This window comes from Salmo salar, chromosome ssa23, assembly GCF_905237065.1.
Source record: "Salmo salar chromosome ssa23, Ssal_v3.1, whole genome shotgun sequence".
Taxonomy (NCBI): Eukaryota; Metazoa; Chordata; class Actinopteri; order Salmoniformes; family Salmonidae; genus Salmo; species Salmo salar.
The window spans coordinates 47,662,161-47,682,827 of NC_059464.1; the positions used below are offsets into that span (position 1 = coordinate 47,662,161).

The following is a 20,667-nucleotide window of genomic DNA, read 5'->3' on the forward strand; positions in this document are numbered from 1 at the left end:
ATTTAGCTGTGGTTTTGGTTTTTGTGACATATATTTTAGCTTGAAAAATGACTGTGTGATTATTTCTGGCTGGGTACTCTCCTGACATAATCTAATGTTTTGCTTTCGCTGTAAAGCCTTTTTGAAATCGGACAATGTGGTTAGATTGACGAGAGTCTTGTCTTTAAAATGGTGTAAAATAGTCATATGTTTGAGAAATTGAAGTTATAGCATTTTTAAGGTTTTTGTATTTCGCGCCACTCGATTCCACTGGCTGTTGACTAGGTGGGACAATCCCACATACCCGAGAGAGGTTAATGACTTGGAGAAGATCTGCATAGAGGAGTGGGACAAATCCCTCCTGAGATGTGTGCAAACCTGGTGGCCAACTACAAGAAATGTCTGACCTCTGTGATTGCCAACAAGGGTTTTGCCACCAAGTATTAAGTCATGTTTTGCAGAGGGGTCAAATACTTATTTCCCTCATTAAAATGCAAATCAATTCATAAGATTTTTTACATGCGTTTTTCAGGATTTTTTGTTGTTATTCTGTCTCTCACTGTTCAAATAAACCTACCATTAAAATTATAGACCGATAAATTCTTTGTCAGTGGGCAAACGTACAAAATCAGCAGGGGATCAAATACTTTTTTCCCTCAATGTATTGTATCTATGTATGTATTCTATGTATTTTAGAAGTTTAAAATTATGATGTGCCAAATGTTCATAATATCTGAAAGTTTTAGAATGAGTTGTTTTCTATCTGTCAGGTATCAGCCACAGATGTGGATCAATTCCCCTGAGGGGTGGCAGGTAGCCTAGTGGTTAGAGTGTAGATGTGGCAGGTAGCCTAGTGGTTAGAGTGTAGATGTGGCAGGTAGCCTAGTGGTTAGAGCCTTGGGTCAGTAACCTAAAAGGTTGCTCGATCGAATCCCCGAGCTGACAAGATGAAAATCTGTCGTTCTGCTCCTGAACAAGACAGTTAACCCACTGTTCCTAGACTGTCATTGTAAATAAGAATTTGTTCTTAACTGACTTGCCTAGTTAAATAAGAATAAAATAAATGAATGTCTGTACTCTGCTCAGGAAGATAATCGACTTAGAACAGCTATAGTCTAGTTCCTCCTGGACAGATGTTTATTTTAGTCAGATGTGACCTGATCGAGTAAGTTCGGTTTGTCACTGGGGTTGACTCTTGGTCTTCTTGAACCAAGAGGGTGCCCTGCAGGTAAACAAGACACCACTGAATCCTTCGGTCCTGCAGAACCAAGTGGGTGTCCTGCAGGTAAACAATTCAATTTGTTTTTGAGACCTGCAGTCATCTTGATTTCAGACCACTTTGGAGATATTAACAAACTTACCAAATGACCTGTGATGAAATCTATTGTAGAATAAATGGAACCTGGATCCATTTCATTCTATTAACATGGTTGATGTGTGTTATAGCAGTAATGGGGTTAAACTGATATTAAAATGACAACTCCATAGGTGGTACCAGGTCAGGGGAGTTCATCTCTGCACCCAGCATCCCTGGGACAGTACTGATCAACGTAGCTGACCTGATGCAGAGGTGGACCTGTGATGGTTTCCTCTCAGTGGTGAGACTTGCCCTTCCATTTGAAACACCTTTACCTGAGATGGTACAAGACGTTACAGGCTTATTGCATGTGGAAACAGACCTGCGTTCAATTACTATTTAAAATAATTTGGAATACTTAATAAGCAGTGGTTGATTGAGATTATTGAAATGGAATCAATAGAAAAGTCCTAAAAGTACAAACATCAAAATAATTTCTTGCTCAGTTAGTACCTCCCTGTTTCAGGTGATTTTCTTCAGTTTGGTGCCTAGTGAATATGACTCAGGTCTCTGTGGAAACATCAATGTAAATTCACCTTTGATTTTTACTCCTCACTTTCCCTTTCAGGTCCATAGGGTTTTACTGCCCCCTGCTGGAGACTCGAGCACACTGCAGTCCCTGGCTTTCTTTGTGCAGATGGACGTTGAGGCCCTCATCACCTGTTGTGATGGGTCCAACAAATATCCCCAGGTGAAGGCAGGGTCCTATCTCATCCAACACGTCAATGACTTTTATAGGAGTGAGGGAGATTTACTTTAATACAATAATAATTCCTTGAATGTAACTATCATCTCTCCATGGGGGAGTACAACCATTACCTCTCTCCTCTTTCACATCCCTCTATCATCTCTCCATGGGGGAGTACAACCATTACCTCTCTCCTCTTTCACATCCCTCTATCATCTCCATTGGAGAGTACAACCATTACCTCTCTCCTCTTTCACATCCCTCTATCATCCCCCCAATGGCAGAGTACAACCATTACCTCTCTCCTCTTTCACATCCCTCTATCATCTCTCCATGGGGGCGTCCCAATAATCTCTCCTTCCTCCTGAAGTGTAGCTTTCCTTCTCTACTCCTCACAAATGTAAAATCATTGGATTGGTGTTGGCATGGGGTAGAGGGAGTTTATATACCAGTCATTTCCTTTGAATACATGAAGGGAAGTGGACAAGTTCACACTTAGAGAGAAAGGAGATAATTGTTACACACCCCATGTGTTCTGATAACTACAGGAATTAAACTATATTGAGTTTGTCTGCTTTCAATGCACACAGACAGACAGACAGACAGACAGACAGACAGAGAACATCAGGTAAAGTTGTGGAGATGAGGGAATATGTGATCAGAACCCCTCCAGTCTGGTTAACCACAGTTAGGTCCAGTATGGACTATCAATACAAGTCACCATTTAGAATGTGACCCAGTTCAATGGGTCTGAACAGAACTGGGGGATGTCAGACATGAAGATGCCTAAACACAACTGGAATATTCACCCACACCACTAGCTCACCTCCACACAATCCATTTACAAGTTAAAGACACACCTTGGAATAAATACAAAGGAAAACTATTACTAGATGAAGTTTAGTGTTGTATTTTTTATTTCCCATCACCATAAATCATATTTAATCACTGAACAGTAGCAGACCTAACTTCATCTGTTCCTGACTCTGGATAGTGGATTAAAAAGACCATCAATCTCCAATGATATTAAAGTACTATTCTGAACATTACTGATATACTGAGTGGCAAGTCAAGATATCTGCTGGTTTTATTGTTTGGTCAATAGCACCTCCTGCTGGACAGGTTTAATGTTGCTGGACTGAGCAGTATGGGAGGATGAAAGATGACACATTTAGGGACGGTTTCCTGGACATCTACATTGAACATTGTTTTTTCACACTTAATCTGTTCCATGTCCAGGAAACCAGTCCATATAGTTTAGTTACTATCTGTTCCATGTCCAGGAAACCAGTCCATATAGTTTAGTTACTATCTGTTCCATGTCCAGGAAACCAGTCCATATAGTTTAGTTACTATCTGTTCCATGTCCAGGAAACCAGTCCATATAGTTTAGTTACTATCTGTTCCATGTCCAGGAAACCAGTCCACATAGTTTAGTTACTATCTGTTCCATGTCCAGGAAACCAGTCCATATAGTTTAGTTACTATGTGTTTAATGCCACTACGGAAAACTTGACCAATTGAGAAAATATATCAATGGTTCTGAATGACAACCAATATACATCCACACCATACATCATGATTCATGGAAACGTACAAGATTAAAACATTGTACTATAATAAATATGAATATATTGAATGTTTATTTTAATTCAGAACATCTGAAGATCAAATCAGTTAAATCATTGTACATAAAACAGAGAAGAATTAATCATCACATCTGGGGACCATCACCACCAGCATGACTAGTATCTATGTGGACCCTACTACAGTTTAACCAGCTCAGCTATAGACTACACCAGCATGACTAGTATCTATGTGGACCCTACTACAGTTTAACCAGCTCAGCTATAGACTACACCAGCATGACTAGTATCTATGTGGACCCTACTACAGTTTAACCAGCTCAGCTATAGACTACACCAGCATGACTAGTATCTATGTGGACCCTACTACAGTTTAACCAGCTCAGCTATAGACTACACCAGCATGACTAGTATCTATGTGGACCCTACTACAGTTTAACCAGCTCAGCTATAGACTACACCAGCATGACTAGTATCTATGTGGACCCTACTACAGTTTAACCAGCTCAGCTATAGACTGCACCAGCATGACTAGTATCTATGTGGACCCTACTACAGTTTAACCAGCTCAGCTACAGCTATTGCTTCCACTAGATGTCACCAGCCTTTACAAAGTGTTTTGAGTCTTCTGGAGGGAGATCTGACCGAACAAGAGCCATGGAACGATGATGGCCCATTAGACACCTGGCGCGCGAGTTCATGTTGGGTACCCTCGTTCCAATACGTTATAAAAGAGTATGCATTCGTCCACCTTGAATATTATTCATGTTCTGGTTAAAAAGGCCCTAATGATTTATGCTATACAACGTTTGACATGTTTGAACGAACGTAAATATATTTTTTTCCCCTCGTTCATGACGAGAAGTCCGGCTGGCTTAGATCATGTGCTAACAAGACGGAGATTTTTGGACATAAATGATGAGCTTTTTTGAACAAAACTACATTCGTTATGGACCTGTGATACCTGGAAGTGACATCTGATGAAGAGAATCAAAGGTAATGGATTATTTACATAGTATTTTCGATTTTAGATCTCCCCAACATGACGTCTAGTCTGTATCGCAACGCGTATTTTTCTGGGCGCAGATGCTCAGATGATTGCAAAGTGTGATTTCCCAGTAAGGTTATTTTTAAATCTGGCAAGTTGATTGCGTTCAAGAGATGTAAATCTATAATTCTTTAAATGACAATATAATATTTTACCAATGTTTTCTAATTTTAATTATTTAATTTGTGGTGTTGACTTGACTGCCGGTTATTGGAGGGAAACGATTTCCTCAACATCAATGCCATAGTAAAACGCTGTTTTTGGATATAAATATGAACTTGATAGAACTAAAAATGCATGCATTGTCTAACATAATGTCCTAGGAGTGTCATCTGATGGAGATTGTAAAAGGTTAGTGCATCATTTTAGCTGGTTTTATGGTTTTGGTGACCCTGTCTTTAAATTGACAAAACATTACACACAACTCTTGTAAATGTACTGTCCTAACATACTCTAAATTTATGCTTTCGCCGTAAAACCTTTTTGAAATCGTAAAACGTGGTTAGATTAAGGAGATGTTTATCTTTCAAAGGGTGTAAAATAGTTGTATGTTTGAAAAATTTGAATTTTGACATTTATTTGGATTCAAATTTGCCGCTCTTGAAATGCACCTGCTGTTGATGGAGTGCACCACGGGTGGGACGCTAGCGTCCCACCTAGCCCATAGAGGTTAAATAGCTGTAAAATAGTCATATGTTTGAAAAATTGAAGTAATAGGATTTTTAAGGTTTTGAAAATCGCGCCACAGACTTCAAGTGGCTGTTACGTAGGTGGGACGAATTCGTCCCGCCTAGCCCATAGAGGTTAACCAGCTCAGCTATAGACTACACCAGCATGACTAGTATCTATGTGGACCCTACTACAGTTTAACCAGCTCAGCTATAGACTACACCAGCATGACTAGTATCTATGTGGACCCTACTACAGTTTAACCAGCTCAGCTATAGACTACACCAGCATGACTAGTATCTATGTGGACCCTACTACAGTCTAACCAGCTCAGCAGTACCTCCTACATAGAGCCAAAACCCAGGATTGAGGGGCTGAGTGAATGTGGTCTGGACTCTGTGGAGGAGGGTCATTGTGTCAGAGACCCTGTAGAAGGACAGAGTACCTGCCTTGTGATCCAGGTACACTCCTACTCTGGAGGACTGAGGGCCTGATACTTTAGTCTCAACATTATTGTGTCTGAAACAATAACCACCTCTATAGCACAGTAAACTCCAGGACTTGTTATTGTATCCAAATACACCATCGGTTCCTCTCTCCGTTCTGCTGATGTCTTTATATGAGACTGCTGTTTCAACCCTGTCCCCACTCCACTCCACCTCCCAGTAACAGCGTCCAGACAGACCCTCTCTACACAGAACCTGACAGTAGTTGGTGAATCTGTCTGGATGGTCAGGATATGGTTGGACTTGGTCTGTATAGGTCACCTTTCTGTTCCCTTCAGACAGAGAGAGGAGTGTCTGTGCTGTGTTTGGGTCCAGTGTGAGCTGACAGGAATCTGGGAGAAGAGCAGAGCAGAGACCAATGAGGGGAGTCAGAACAATAAGTTATGTCAGATACTGTATCTACCCTGTCTTTGATTAGAGCACAGTAGAGATCAAATCAGAGAAATATGAGGAGTCAGATAGATACCCAGTCTTTGATTAGATCTACTATTGCTATATATTTCTAGAGGGATTGTTAGGAGTGTCAGTAAAAAGAGACTGTTAGTTACTTCACAATAAAGAGACTCACATTGTAACAACTGTTCTCTGGTCTTGGGCTCTGGAGGCAGTACAACATCCACTATATTCACTACAGACACACAAACACATTGACAGAGAGAGGGAATGTTATCATCATACCATATTCTACATGTATATGACTTGTAGGGAACTTTCAATGGTCTAAAGTTGATGTTCTTATTGTTTTCAACACACCTGTAGTGGAGATCTTGGTCCATTCTCCTTTAAGGAAGTCTTCTAGTTTCTCTCTCAGTTCAGACACAGTCTTACTCACATCTCCAAAGTACTGAAGAGGACGGACAACGATGCTGGGTAAGTCTGAAGATACACTGATACTGGAGAGAGACTGATACCTCTAGAGAAAGAGGGACAGAGAGGGAGAGAGAGAGAGAGAGAGAGAGAGTGAGAGACAGAGAGAGAGAGAGAAAGGGACAGAGAGGGACAGAGAGAGAGCGAGAGAGAGAAAGGGACAGAGAGAGAGAGAGAGAAAAAGAGAGGGACACAGAGAGAGAGGGACAAATAGGGACAAAGAGAGAGAGGGACAGAGAGGGAGAGGGACAGAGAGAGAGAGGGACAGAGAGAGAGAGGGACAGAGAGAGAGGGACAGAGAGAGAGAGAGAGGGACAGCGAGAGAGAGAGGGACAGAGAGAGAGAGAGAGAGACAGAGGGACAGAGAGAGAGAGAGGGACAGAGAGAGAGAGAGGGACAGAGAGAGAGAGAAGGACAGAGAGAGAGAGAGACAGAGAGGGACAGAGAGGGACAGAGAGAGAGAGAGAGGGACAGAGAGAGAGACAGAGAGGGACACAGAGAGAAAGGGACACAGAGAGAGAGGGACAAAGAGGGAAAAAGAGAGAAGGGGACAAAGAGGGACAAAGAGAAAGAGGGACAAAGAGGGACAAAGAGAGAGAGGGACAGAGAGGGACAGAGAGAGGGACAGCGAGAGGGAAAGAGAGAGGGACAGAGAGAGAGGGGTACACAGAGAGAGGAGGACACAGAGGGACAGAGCGAGAGAGCGAGAGGGACAGAGAGAGAGAGAGAGAGAAAGGGACAAAGAGAGAGAGAGAGAGAGAGACAGAGAGAAAGGGACAGAGAGAGAGAGAGAGAGAGACAGAGAGAAAGGGACACAGAGAGACAAAGAAATAGAGGGAGAAAGAGGGACAAAGAGAGTGAGGGACAAAGAGAGAGAGGGACAAAGAGGGACAAAGAGGGAGAGGGACAGAGAGGGAGAGAGGGACAGAGAGGGAGAGAGGGACAGAGAGAGAGAGAGGGACAGAAAGGGACAGCGAGAGAGGGAGGGACACAGAGAGAGAGGGGGACACACAGAGAGAGGGGGGGACACACAGAGAGAGGGGGGGACACAGAGAGAATGGCGGGACACACAGAGAGAGGGGGGGACACACAGAGAGAGGGGGGGACACACAGAGAGAGGGGGGGACACACAGAGAGAGGGGGGGACACACAGAGACAGGGGGGACAACACACAGAGAGAGAGGGGGACACACAGAGAGAGAGGGGGACACACAGAGAGAGAGGGGGACACACAGAGAGAGAGGGGGACACACAGAGAGGGGGGGACACACAGAGAGAGGGGGGGACACACACAGAGAGAGAGGGGGACACACAGAGAGAGAGGGGGCACACAGAGAGAGAGGGGGACACACAGAGAGAGAGGGGCACACACAGGGAGAGAGGGACAGAGGGAGAGAGAGGGGGACAGAGGGACACACAGAGAGAGAGGGGGACACACAGAGAGAGAGGGGGACACACAGAGAGACAGGGGGACACACAGAGAGAGAGGGACATAGGGAGAGAGAGGGGGACAGAGGGAGAGAGAGGGGGACAGAGGGAGAGAGAGGGGGACAGAGGGAGAGAGAGGGGGACAGAGGGAGAGAGAGGGGGACAGAGGGACACAGAGAGAGAGGGGGACACACAGAGAGAGAGGGGGACACACAGAGAAAGAGGGACAGAGGGAGAGAGAGGGGGGCACAGAGAGAGAGGGGGACACAGAGAGAGAGAGGGGGACACAGAGAGAGAGGGGGACACAGAGAGAAAGGGGGACACAGAGAGAGAGGGGGACACAGAGAGAGAGGGGGACACAGAGAGAGAGGGGGACACAGAGAGAGAGGGGGACACAGAGAGAAAGGGGGACACAGAGAGAGAGGGAGACACAGAGAGAGGGGGACACAGAGAGAGAGGGACATAGGGAGAGAGAGGGGGACAGAGGGAGAGAGAGGGGGACAGAGGGAGAGAGAGGGGGACAGAGGGAGAGAGAGGGGGACAGAGGGAGAGAGAGGGGGACACAGAGAGAGAGGGGGAAACAGAGAGAGAGAGGGGGACACACAGAGAAAGAGGGACAGAGGGAGAGAGAGGGGGGCACAGAGAGAGAGGGGGACACAGAGAGAAAGGGGGACACAGAGAGAGAGGGGGACACAGAGAGAGAGGGGGACACAGAGAGAGAGGGGGACACAGAGAGAGAGGGGGACACAGAGAGAGAGGGGGACACAGAGAGAGAGGGGGACACAGAGAGAGAGGGGGACACAGAGTGAGGGGGGACACAGAGAGAGGGGGGGACACAGAGAGAGGGGGGGACACAGAGAAAGGGGGGGACACAAAGAGAGGGGGGACACAAAGAGAGAGGGTGACAAAGAGGGACAAAGAGAGAGAGGGACAAAGAGAGAGGGACAAAGAGGGACAAAGAGAGAGAGGGACAAAGAGAGAGGGACAAAGAGAGAGAGGGACAAAGAGAGACAAAGAGAAAGAGGGACAGGGGGGACACAGAGAGAGAGGGGGACACAGAGAGAGAGAGGGGGACACAGAGAGAGGGGGACAAAGAGAGAGGGGGACAAAGAGGGACAAAGAGAGAGGGGGACAAAGAGGGACAAAGAGAGAGAGGAACAAAGGGACAAAGAGAGAGAGGGACAAAGAGAGAGAGGGACAAAGAGAGAGAGGGACAGAGGGGGGGACACAGAGAGAGAGAGGGGGACACAAAGAGAGAGGCAAAAAGACAGACAAAGAGAGAGAGAGGGACAAAGAGGGACACAGAGAGAGGGACAAAGGGAGAGAGGGACAAAGAAGGACAGAGAGAGAGGGACAAAGGAGGACAAAGAGAGAGAGAGGAACAGAGAGAGGGACAGAAACAGAGAGAGGGACAGAAACAGAGAGAGGGACACAAAGAGAGAGAGGGACAAAGAGAGAGAGGGACAAAGAGAGACAAAGAGAGAGGGACAAAGAGAGAGGGACAAAGAGAGAGAGGGACAAAGAAGGACAGAGAGAGAGGGACAAAGAAGGACAAAGAGAGAGAGAGAGGGACAGCGAGAGGGACAGAAACAGAGAGAGGGACAGAAACAGAGAGAGGGACAGAAACAGAGAGAGGGACAGAGGCAGAAGGAGGGACAGAGAGAGGGACAGAGGGACAGAAACAGAGAGAGGGACAGAAACAGAGAGAGGGACAAAGAGAGAGAGGGACAAAGAGGGACAAAGAGAGAGGGGGGGACACAGAGAGAGGGGGGGACACAGAGAGAGGGGGGGACACAGAGAGAGGGGGGACACAGAGAGAGGGGGGACACAGAGAGAGGGGGGACACAGAGAGAGGGGTGGACACAGAGAGAGGGGGACACAGAGAGAGAGAGGGGGACACAGAGAGAGAGAGGGGGACACAGAGAGAGGGGGGAGACAGAGAGACAAAGAGAGAGAGGGACAAAGAGGGACAAAGAGAGAGAAGGCCAAAGAGGGACAAAGAGAGAGAGGGACAAAGAGGGACAAAGAGAGAGAGGGACAAAGAGGGACAAAGAGTGAGAGGGACAAAGAGGGACAAAGAGAGAGAGGGACAGAGGGGGGGGACACAGAGAGAGAGGGGGACACAGAGAGAGAGAGGGGGACACAGAGAGAGAGAGGGGGACACAGAGAGAGAGAGGGGGACACAGAGAGAGAGAGGGGGACACAGAGAGAGAGGGGGACACAGAGAGAGAGTCAAAAAGACAGACAGAGAGCGAGAGGGACAAAGAGGGACAAAGAGAGAGGGACAAATAGAGGGACAGAGACAGAGAGAGGGACAGAAACAGAGAGAGGGACAGAAACAGAGAGAGGGACAGAAACAGAGAGAGGGACAAAGAGAGAGAGGGACAAAGAGAGAGAGGGACAAAGAGATAGGGACAAAGAAACAGAGAGAGGGACAGAAACAAAGAGAGGGACAGAAACAGAGAGAGGGACAAAGAGAGAGAGGGACAAAGAGAGAGAGGGACAAAGAGAGAGAGGGACAAAGAAGGACAAAGACAGAGAAAGGGACAAAGAGGGACAAAGAGAGAGGGACAAAGCGAGAGAGGGACAAAGAAGGACAGAGAGAGAGGGACAAAGAAGGACAAAGAGAGAGAGAGAGAGACAGAGGCAGAGAGAGGGACAGAGAGAGGGACATAGACAGAGAGAGGGACAGAGACAGAGAGAGGGACAGAAACAGAGAGAGGGACAGAAACAGAGAGAGGGACAAAGAGAGAGAGGGACAAAGAGAGAGAGGGACAAAGAGAGAGAGGGACAAAGAGAGACAAAGAGAGAGAGGGACAAAGAGAGAGAGGGACAAAGAAGGACAAAGACAGAGAGAGGGACAGAGACAGAGAGGGACAGAGACAGACAGAAACAGAGAGAGGGACAGAAACAGAGAGAGGGACAGAGAGAGAGAGAGAGGACAAAGAGAGAGAGGGACAGAGAGAGAGAGAGAGGGACAGAGAGAGAGAGAGAGGGACAGAGAGGGACAGAGAGAGAGAGAGAGAGAGGGACACAGAGAGAGAGAGGGACACAGAGAGAGAGGGACACAGAGAGAGGGAGAGAGGGACACAGAGAGAGGGAGAGAGGGACACAAGAGAGAGAGGGAAACAAAGAGAGAGGGACACAAAGAGAGAGAGGGACACAAAGAGAGAGGGACACAAAGAGAGACAGGGACACAGAGAGAGACAGGGACACAGAGAGAGACAGGGACACAGAGAGAGACAGGGACACAGAGAGAGACAGGGACACAGAGAGAGACAGGGACACAGAGAGAGAGGGACACAGAGAGAGGGGACACAGAGAGAGAGAGGGACACAGAGAGAGAGAGGGACACAAAAGAGAGAGAGGGACAAAAGAGAGAGAGGGACACAAAGAGAGAGGGACACAAAAGAGAGAGAGGGACACAAAGAGAGACAGGGACACAGAGAGAGACAGGGACACAGAGAGAGACAGGGACACAGAGAGAGACAGGGACACAGAGAGAGACAGGGACACAGAGAGAGAGGGGCACACAGAGAGAGAGGGGGACACACAGAGAGAGAGGGGGACACAGAGAGAGAGGGGGACACACAGAGAGAGGGGGACACACAGAGAGAGGGGGGGACACACACAGAGAGAGAGGGGACACACAGAGAGAGAGGGGGACACACAGAGAGAGAGGGGGACACACAGAGAGAGAGGGGGTCACACAGAGAGAGAGGGGCACACACAGGGAGAGAGGGACAGAGGGAGAGAGAGGGGGACAGAGGGAGAGAGAGGGGGACAGAGGGACACAGAGAGAGAGAGGGGGACACACAGAGAGAGAGGGGGACACACAGAGAGAGAGGGGGACACACAGAGAGAGAGGGACATAGGGAGAGAGAGGGGGACAGAGGGAGAGAGAGGGGGACAGAGGGAGAGAGATGGGGACAGAGGGAGAGAGAGGGGGACAGAGGGACACACAGAGAGAGAGGGGGACACACAGAGAGAGGGGGGGACACACAGAGAAAGAGGGACAGAGGGAGAGAGAGGGGGGCACAGAGAGAGAGGGGGACACAGAGAGAGAGGGGGACACAGAGAGAGAGGGGGACACAGAGAGAAAGGGGGACACAGAGAGAAAGGGGGACACAGAGAGAGAGGGGGACACAGAGAGAGAGGGGGACACAGAGAGAGAGGGGGACACAGAGAGAAAGGGGGACACAGAGAGAGAGGGGGACACAGAGAGAGAGGGGGACACAGAGAGAGAGGGGGACACCGAGAGAGGGGGGACACAGAGAGAGGGGGGGACAAAGAGGGACAAAGAGAGAGAGGGACAAAGAGGGACAAAGAGAGAGGGACAAAGAGGGACAAAGAGAGAGGGACAAAGAGGGACAAAGAGAGAGAGGGACAAAGAGAGAGGGACAAAGAGGGACAAAGAGAGAGAGGGACAAAGAGAGAGAGGGACAAAGAGAGACAAAGAGAGAGAGGGACAGAGGGGGGGACACAGAGAGAGAGGGGGACACAGAGAGAGAGAGGGGGACACAGAGAGAGAGAGGGGGACACAGAGAGAGAGAGGGGGACACAGAGAGAGGGGGACAAAGAGGGACAAAGAGAGAGAAGGACAAAGAGGGACAAAGAGAGACAAAGAGAGAGAGGGACAGAGGGGGGGACACAGAGAGAGAGAGGGGGACACCGAGAGAGAGAGGGGGACACAAAGAGAGAGGCAAAAAGACAGACAAAGAGAGAGAGAGGGACAAAGAGAGAGAGGGACAAAGAGGGACAAAGAGAGAGAGGGATAAAGAGAGAGAGGGACAAAGAAGGACAAAGACAGAGAGAGGGACAGAGACAGAGAGGGACAGAGACAGACAGAAACAGAGAGAGGGACAGAAACAGAGAGAGGGACAGAGAGAGAGAGAGGGACAAAGAGAGAGAGGGACAGAGAGAGAGAGAGAGGTACAGAGAGAGAGAGGGACAGAGAGAGAGAGAGAGGGACAGAGAGAGAGAGAGAGAGGGACACAGAGAGAGAGAGGGACACAGAGAGAGAGGGACACAGAGAGAGGGAGGGACACAGAGAGAGGGAGAGAGGGACACAGAGAGAGGGAGAGAGGGACACAAAGAGAGAGAGGGACACAAAGAGAGAGAGGGACACAAAGAGAGACAGGGACACAGAGAGAGACAGGGACACAGAGAGAGACAGGGACACAGAGAGAGACAGGGACACAGAGAGAGGGGGACACACAGAGAGAGAGGGGGACACACGAGAGAGAGGGGGACACACAGAGAGAGGGGGACACACAGAGAGAGGGGGACACACAGAGAGAGAGGGGGACAAACAGAGAGAGAGGGGGACACACAGAGAGAGGGGGGGACACACAGAGAGAGGGGGGGGACACACAGAGAGAGAGGGGGACACACAGAGAGAGAGGGGGACACACAGAGAGAGAGGGGCACACAGAGGGAGAGAGAGGGGGACAGAGGGAGAGAGAGGGGGACAGAGGGAGAGAGAGGGGGACAGAGGGACACAGTGCGAGAGAGGGGGACACACAGAGAGAGAGGGGGACACACAGAGAGAGAGGGGGGACACACAGAGAGAGAGGGACATAGGGAGAGAGAGGGGGACAGAGGGAGAGAGAGGGGACAGAGGGAGAGAGATGAGGACAGAGGGAGAGAGAGGGGGACAGAGGGAGAGAGAGGGGGACAGAGGGACACACAGAGAGAGAGGGGGGACACAGAGAGAGAGGGGGACACACAGAGAAAGAGGGACAGAGGGAGAGAGAGGGGGGCACAGAGAGAGAGGGGGACACAGAGAGAGAGGGGGACACAGAGAGAGAGGGGGACACAGAGAGAAAGAGGGACACAGAGAGAGGGGGACACAGAGAGAGAGGGGGACACAGAGAGAGAGGGGGACACAGAGAGAGAGGGGGACACAGAGAGAGAGGGGACACAGAGAGAGGGGGACACAGAGAGGGGGGGACACAGAGAGAGGGGGGGCACACAGAGAGAGGGGGACAAAGAGGGACAAAGAGAGAGAGGGACAAAGAGGGACAAAGAGAGAGGGACAAAGAGGGACAAAGAGAGGGAGGGACAAAGAGAGAGGGACAAAGAGGGACAAAGAGAGAGAGGACAAAGAGAGAGAGGGACAAAGAGAGACAAAGAGAGAGAGGGACAGAGGGGGGGACACAGAGAGAGAGAGGGGGGCACAGAGAGAGAGGGGGACACAGAGAGAGAGGGGGACACAGAGAGAGAGGGGGACACAGAGAGAAAGGGGGGACACAGAGAGAGAGGGGGACACAGAGAGAGAGGTGGACACAGAGAGAGAGGGGGACACAGAGAGAGGAGAGAGGGACACAGAGAGAGGGGAGAGAGGGACACAGAGAGAGGGAGAGAGGGACACAGAGAGAGGGAGAGAGGGACACAAAGAGAGAGAGGGACACACAGAGAGAGAGGGACACAAAGAGAGACAGGGACACAGAGAGAGACAGGGACACAGAGAGAGACAGGGACACAGAGAGAGACAGGGACACAGAGAGAGGGGGACACACAGAGAGACAGGGACACAGAGAGAGACAGGGACACAGAGAGAGAGAGGGGGACACACAGAGAGAGAGGGGGACACACAGAGAGAGGGGGACACACAGAGAGAGGGGGACACACAGAGAGAGAGGGGGACACACAGAGGGGGGACACACAGAGAGAGGGGGGGACACACACAGAGAGAGGGGGACACACAGAGAGAGAAGGGGACACACAGAGAGAGAGGGGGACACAGAGAGAGAGGGGCACACAGAGGGAGAGAGAGGGGGACAGAGGGAGAGAGAGGGGGGACAGAGGGAGAGAGAGGGGGACAGAGGGAGAGAGAGGGGGACACACAGAGAGAGAGGGGGACACACAGAGAGAGAGGGGGACAGACAGAGAGAGAGAGGGACATAGGGGAGAGAGGGGGACAGAGGGAGAGAGAGGGGGACAGAGGGAGAGAGATGAGGACAGAGGGAGAGAGAGTAGGACAGAGGGAGAGAGAGGGGGACAGAGGGACACACAGAGAGAGAGGGGGACACACAGAGAGAGAGGGGGACACACAGAGAAAGAGGGACAGAGGGAGAGAGAGGGGGGCACAGAGAGAGAGGGGACACAGAGAGAGAGGGGGACACAGAGAGAAAGGGGGACACAGAGAGAGGGGGACACAGAGAGAGAGGGGGACACAGAGAGAGGGGGACACAGAGAGAGAGGGGGACACAGAGAGAGGGGGACACAGAGAGAGGGGGGGACACAGAGAGAGGGGGGGACACAGAGAGAGGGGGGACACAGAGAGAGGGGGGACACAGAGAAAGGGGGGACACAAAGAGAGGGGGGGGACACAAAGAGAGAGAGGGACAAAGAGGGACAAAGAGAGAGGGACAAAGAGGGACAAAGAGAGAGGGACAAAGAGGGACAAAGAGAGAGAGGGACAAAGAGAGAGAGGGACAAAGAGAGACAAAGAGAGAGAGGGACAGAGGGGGGACACAGAGAGAGAGAGGGGGACACAGAGAGAGAGAGGGGGACACAGAGAGAGAGAGGGGGACACAGAGAGAGAGAGGGGGACAAAGAGAGAGAGGGGGGACAAAGAGGGACAAAGAGAGAGAGGAACAAAGAGGGACAAAGAGAGAGAAGGACAAAGAGGGACAAAGAGAGAGAGGGACAAAGAGAGAGAGGGACAGAGGGGGGACACAGAGAGAGAGAGGGGGACACAGAGAGAGAGGGGGGACACAGAGAGAGAGAGGGGGACACAGAGAGAGAGGCAAAAAGACAGACAAAGGGAGAGAGAGGGACAAAGAGGGACACAGAGAGAGGGACAAAGAGAGAGAGGGACAAAGAAGGACAGAGAGAGAGGGACAAAGAAGGACAAAGAGAGAGAGAGAGGGACAGAAACAGAGAGAGGGACAGAAACAGAGAGAGGGACAGAAACAGAGAGAGGGACAGAAACAGAGAGAGGGACACAAAGAGAGAGAGGGACAAAGAGAGAGAGGGACAAAGAGAGAGAGGGACAAAGAGAGAGGGACAAAGAGAGAGAGGGACAAAGAAGGACAGAGAGAGAGGGACAAAGAAGGACAAAGAGAGAGAGAGAGGGACAGAGAGAGAGTAAGGGACAGAAACAGAGAGAGGGACAGAAACAGAGAGAGGGACAGAGGCAGAGGGAGGGACAGAGAGAGGGACAGAGAGAGAGAGAGAGACAGAAACAGAGAGAGGGACAGAAACAGAGAGAGGGACAAAGAGAGAGAGGGACAAAGAGAGAGAGCGACAAAGAGGGACAAAGAGAGAGGGGGGGACACAGAGAGAGGGGGACACACAGAGAGACAAAGAGAGAGAGGGACAGAGGGGGGACACAGAGAGAGAGAGGGGGACACAGAGAGAGAGAGGGGGACACAGAGAGAGAGAGGGGGACACAAAGAGAGAGGCAAAAAGACAGACAGAGAGAGAGGGACAAAGAGGGACACAGAGAGAGGGACAAAGAGAGAGAGGGACAAAGAAGGACAGAGAGAGAGGGACAAAGAAGGACAAAGAGAGAGAGAGAGGGACAGAGAGAGAGAGAGGAACAGAAACAGAGAGAGGGACAGAAACAAAGAGAGGGACAGAAACAAAGAGAGGGACAGAAACAGAGAGAGGGACACAAAGAGAGAGAGGGACAAAGAGAGAGAGGGACAAAGAGAGAGAGGGACAAAGAGGGACAAAGAGAGAGGGCCAAAGAGAGAGGGACAAAGAGAGAGAGAGGGACAGAGAGAGGGACAGAGAGAGAGAGAGGGACAGAAACAGAGATAGGGACAGAAACAGAGAGAGGGACAGAGGCAGAGGGAGGGACAGAGAGGGACAGAGAGAGAGAGAGGGACAGAAATAGAGAGAGGGACAGAAACAGAGAGAGGGACAAAGAGAGAGAGGGACAAAGAGAGAGAGCGACAAAGAGGGACAAAGAGAGAGGGGGGGACACAGAGAGAGGGGGGACACAGAGAAGGGGGGGACACAGAGAGAGGGGGGACACAGAGAGGGGGGGACACAGAGAGAGGGGGGACACAGAGAGAGGGGGGGACACAGAGAGAGGGGGGGACACAGAGAGAGGGGGACACAGAGAGAGGGGGACACAGAGAGAGGGGGACACAGAGAGAGGGGGGACACAGAGAGAGAGAGGGGGACACAGAGAGAGAGGGGGACACAAGAGAGAGGGGGACACAGAGAGAGGGGGGGAGACAGAGAGACAAAGAGAGAGAGGGACAAAGAGGGACAAAGAGAGAGAAGGACAAAGAGGGACAAAGAGAGATAGGGGCAAAGAGAGACAAAGAGAGAGAGGGACAAAGAGGGACAAAGAGTGAGAGGGACAAAGAGGGACAAAAGAGAGAGGGACAAAGAGGGACAAAGAGAGAGAGGGACAGAGGGGGGGACACAGAGAGAGAGTGGGACACAGAGAGAGAGAGGGGGACACAGAGAGAGAGAGGGGGACACAGAGAGAGAGAGGGGGACAGAGAGAGAGAGAGGGGGACACAGAGAGAGAGAGGGGGACACAGAGAGAGAGAGGGGGACACAGAGAGAGAGAGGGGGACACAGAGAGGCAAAAAGTCAGACAAAGAGAGAGAGAGGGACAAAGAGTGACAAAGAGAGAGGGACAAAGAGAGAGAGGGACAAAGAAGGACAGAGAGAGAGGGACAAAGAAGGACAAAGAGAGAGAGAGAGGAACAGAGGCAGAGAGAGGGACAGAGAGAGGGACAGAGACAGAGAGAGGGACAGAAACAGAGAGAGGGACAGAAACAGAGAGAGGGACAGAAACAGAGAGAAGGACAGAAACAGAGAGAGGGACAAAGAGAGAGAGGGACAAAAGAGAGAGGGACAAAGAAACAGAGAGAGGGACAGAAACAAAGAGAGGGACAGAAACAAAGAGAGGGACAGAAACAGAGAGAGGGACAAAGAGAGAGAGGGACAAAGAAGGACAAAGACAGAGAAAGGGACAAAGAGGGACAAAGAGAGAGGGACAAAGCGAGAGAGGGACAAAGAAGGACAGAGAGAGAGGGACAAAGAAGGACAAAGAGAGAGAGAGAGAGAGAGACAGAGGCAGAGAGAGGGACAGAGAGAGGGACAGAGACAGAGAGAGGGACAGAAACAGAGGGACAGAAACAGAGAGAGGGACAGAGAGAGAGAGGGACAAGAGAGAGAGAGAGGGACAGAGAGTGACAGGGAGAGAGAGAGAGGGACACAGAGCGAGAGAGGGACACAGAGAGAGAGGGACACAAAGAGAGTGGGGGGCACAGAGAGAGGGAGGGACACAGAGAGAAGGAGAGAGGGACACAGAGAGAGAGAGAGAGGGACACAGAGCGAGAGGGGGGACACAGAGAGAGGGGGACACAGAGAGAGGGGGACACAGAGAGAGAGGTGGACACAGAGAGAGAGGGGGACACAGAGAGAGAGGGGGGACACAGAGAGAGGGAGAGAGGGACACAGAGAGAGGGAGAGAGGGACACAGAGAGAGGGAGAGAGGGACACAAAGAGAGAGAGGGACACAAAGAGAGAGAGGGACACAAAGAGAGACAGGGACACAGAGAGAGACAGGGACACAGAGAGAGACAGGGACACAGAGAGAGACAGGGACACAGAGAGAGGGGGACACACAGAGAGACAGGGACACAGAGAGAGACAGGGACACAGAGAGAGAGAGGGGGACACACAGAGAGAGAGGGGGACACACAGAGAGAGAGGGGGACACACAGAGAGAGAGGGGGACACACAGAGAGAGGGGGACACACAGAGGGGGGGGACACACAGAGAGAGGGGGGGGACACACACAGAGAGAGAGGGGGACACACAGAGAGAGAAGGGGACACACAGAGAGAGAGGGGGACACACAGAGAGAGAGGGGCACACAGAGGGAGAGAGAGGGGGACAGAGGGAGAGAGAGGGGGACAGAGGGAGAGAGAGGGGGACAGAGGGAGAGAGAGGGGGACACACAGAGAGAGAGGGGGACACACAGAGAGAGAGGGGGACAGACAGAGAGAGAGAGGGACATAGGGAGAGAGAGGGGGACAGAGGGAGAGAGAGGGGGACAGAGGGAGAGAGATGAGGACAGAGGGAGAGAGAGTAGGACAGAGGGAGAGAGAGGGGGACAGAGGGACACACAGAGAGAGAGGGGGACACACAGAGAGAGAGGGGGACACACAGAGAAAGAGGGACAGAGGGAGAGAGAGGGGGGCACAGAGAGAGAGGGGGACACAGAGAGAGAGGGGGACACAGAGAGAAAGGGGACACAGAGAGAGAGGGGGACACAGAGAGAGAGGGGGACACAGAGAGAGAGGGGGACACAGAGAGAGGGGGGACACAGAGAGAGGGGGGGACACAGAGAGAGGGGGGGGACACAGAGAGAGGGGGGACACAGAGAGAGGGGGGGACACAGAGAGAGGGGGGGACACAGAGAAAGGGGGGGACACAAAGAGAGGGGGGGACACAAAGAGAGAGAGGGACAAAGAGGGACAAAGAGAGAGGGACAAAGAGGGACAAAGAGAGAGGGACAAAGAGGGACAAAGAGAGAGAGGGACAAAGAGAGAGAGGGACAAAGAGAGACAAAGAGAGAGAGGGACAGAGGGGGGACACAGAGAGAGAGAGGGGGACACAGAGAGAGAGAGGGGGACACAGAGAGAGAGAGGGGGACACAGAGAGAGAGAGGGGGACAAAGAGAGAGAGAGGGGGACAAAGAGGGACAAAGAGAGAGAGGAACAAAGAGGGACAAAGAGAGAGAAGGACAAAGAGGGACAAAGAGAGAGAGGGACAAAGAGAGAGAGGGACAGAGGGGGGGGACACAGAGAGAGAGAGGGGGACACAGAGAGAGAGCGGGGACACAGAGAGAGAGAGGGGGACACAGAGAGAGAGGCAAAAAGACAGACAAAGGGAGAGAGAGGGACAAAGAGGGACACAGAGAGAGGGACAAAGAGAGAGAGGGACAAAGAAGGACAGAGAGAGAGGGACAAAGAAGGACAAAGAGAGAGAGAGAGGGACAGAAACAGAGAGAGGGACAGAAACAGAGAGAGGGACAGAAACAGAGAGAGGGACACAAAGAGAGAGAGGGACAAAGAGAGAGAGGGACAAAGAGAGAGAGGGACAAAGAGAGAGGGACAAAGTGAGAGAGGGACAAAGAAGGACAGAGAGAGAGGGACAAAGAAGGACAAAGAGAGAGAGAGAGGGACAGAGAGAGAGTAAGGGACAGAAACAGAGAGAGGGACAGAAACAGAGAGAGGGACAGAGGCAGAGGGAGGGACAGAGAGAGGGACAGAGAGAGAGAGAGAGACAGAAACAGAGAGAGGGACAGAAACAGAGAGAGGGACAAAGAGAGAGAGGGACAAAGAGAGAGAGCGACAAAGAGGGACAAAGAGAGAGGGGGACACAGAGAGAGGGGGACACACAGAGAGACAAAGAGAGAGAGGGACAGAGGGGGGGACACAGAGAGAGAGAGGGGGACACAGAGAGAGAGAGGGGGACACAGAGAGAGAGAGGGGGACACAAAGAGAGAGGCAAAAAGACAGACAGAGAGAGAGGGACAAAGAGGGACACAGAGA

The 20,667-nt window shown here is 51.0% G+C and overlaps 1 protein-coding gene across 1 annotated transcript in view; it reads right to left on the bottom strand.

Moving 5' to 3' along the window:
• Positions 1 to 5,468: 5,468 nt before the first annotated feature.
• Positions 5,469 to 20,667, bottom strand: part of LOC123729856 (tripartite motif-containing protein 16-like) — a 35,033-nt gene continuing 19,834 nt past the window's right edge. Inside the window, exons 4-6 of the mRNA XM_045706322.1 lie at positions 6,587 to 6,746; positions 6,402 to 6,461; positions 5,469 to 6,165 (exon numbers count right to left, since the gene is read on the bottom strand). Of these exons, the coding sequence (XP_045562278.1) occupies positions 5,642 to 6,165; positions 6,402 to 6,461; positions 6,587 to 6,746 (744 nt within the window). The 3' untranslated portion in view covers positions 5,469 to 5,641. The remainder of the gene's footprint in view (positions 6,166 to 6,401; positions 6,462 to 6,586; positions 6,747 to 20,667) is intronic.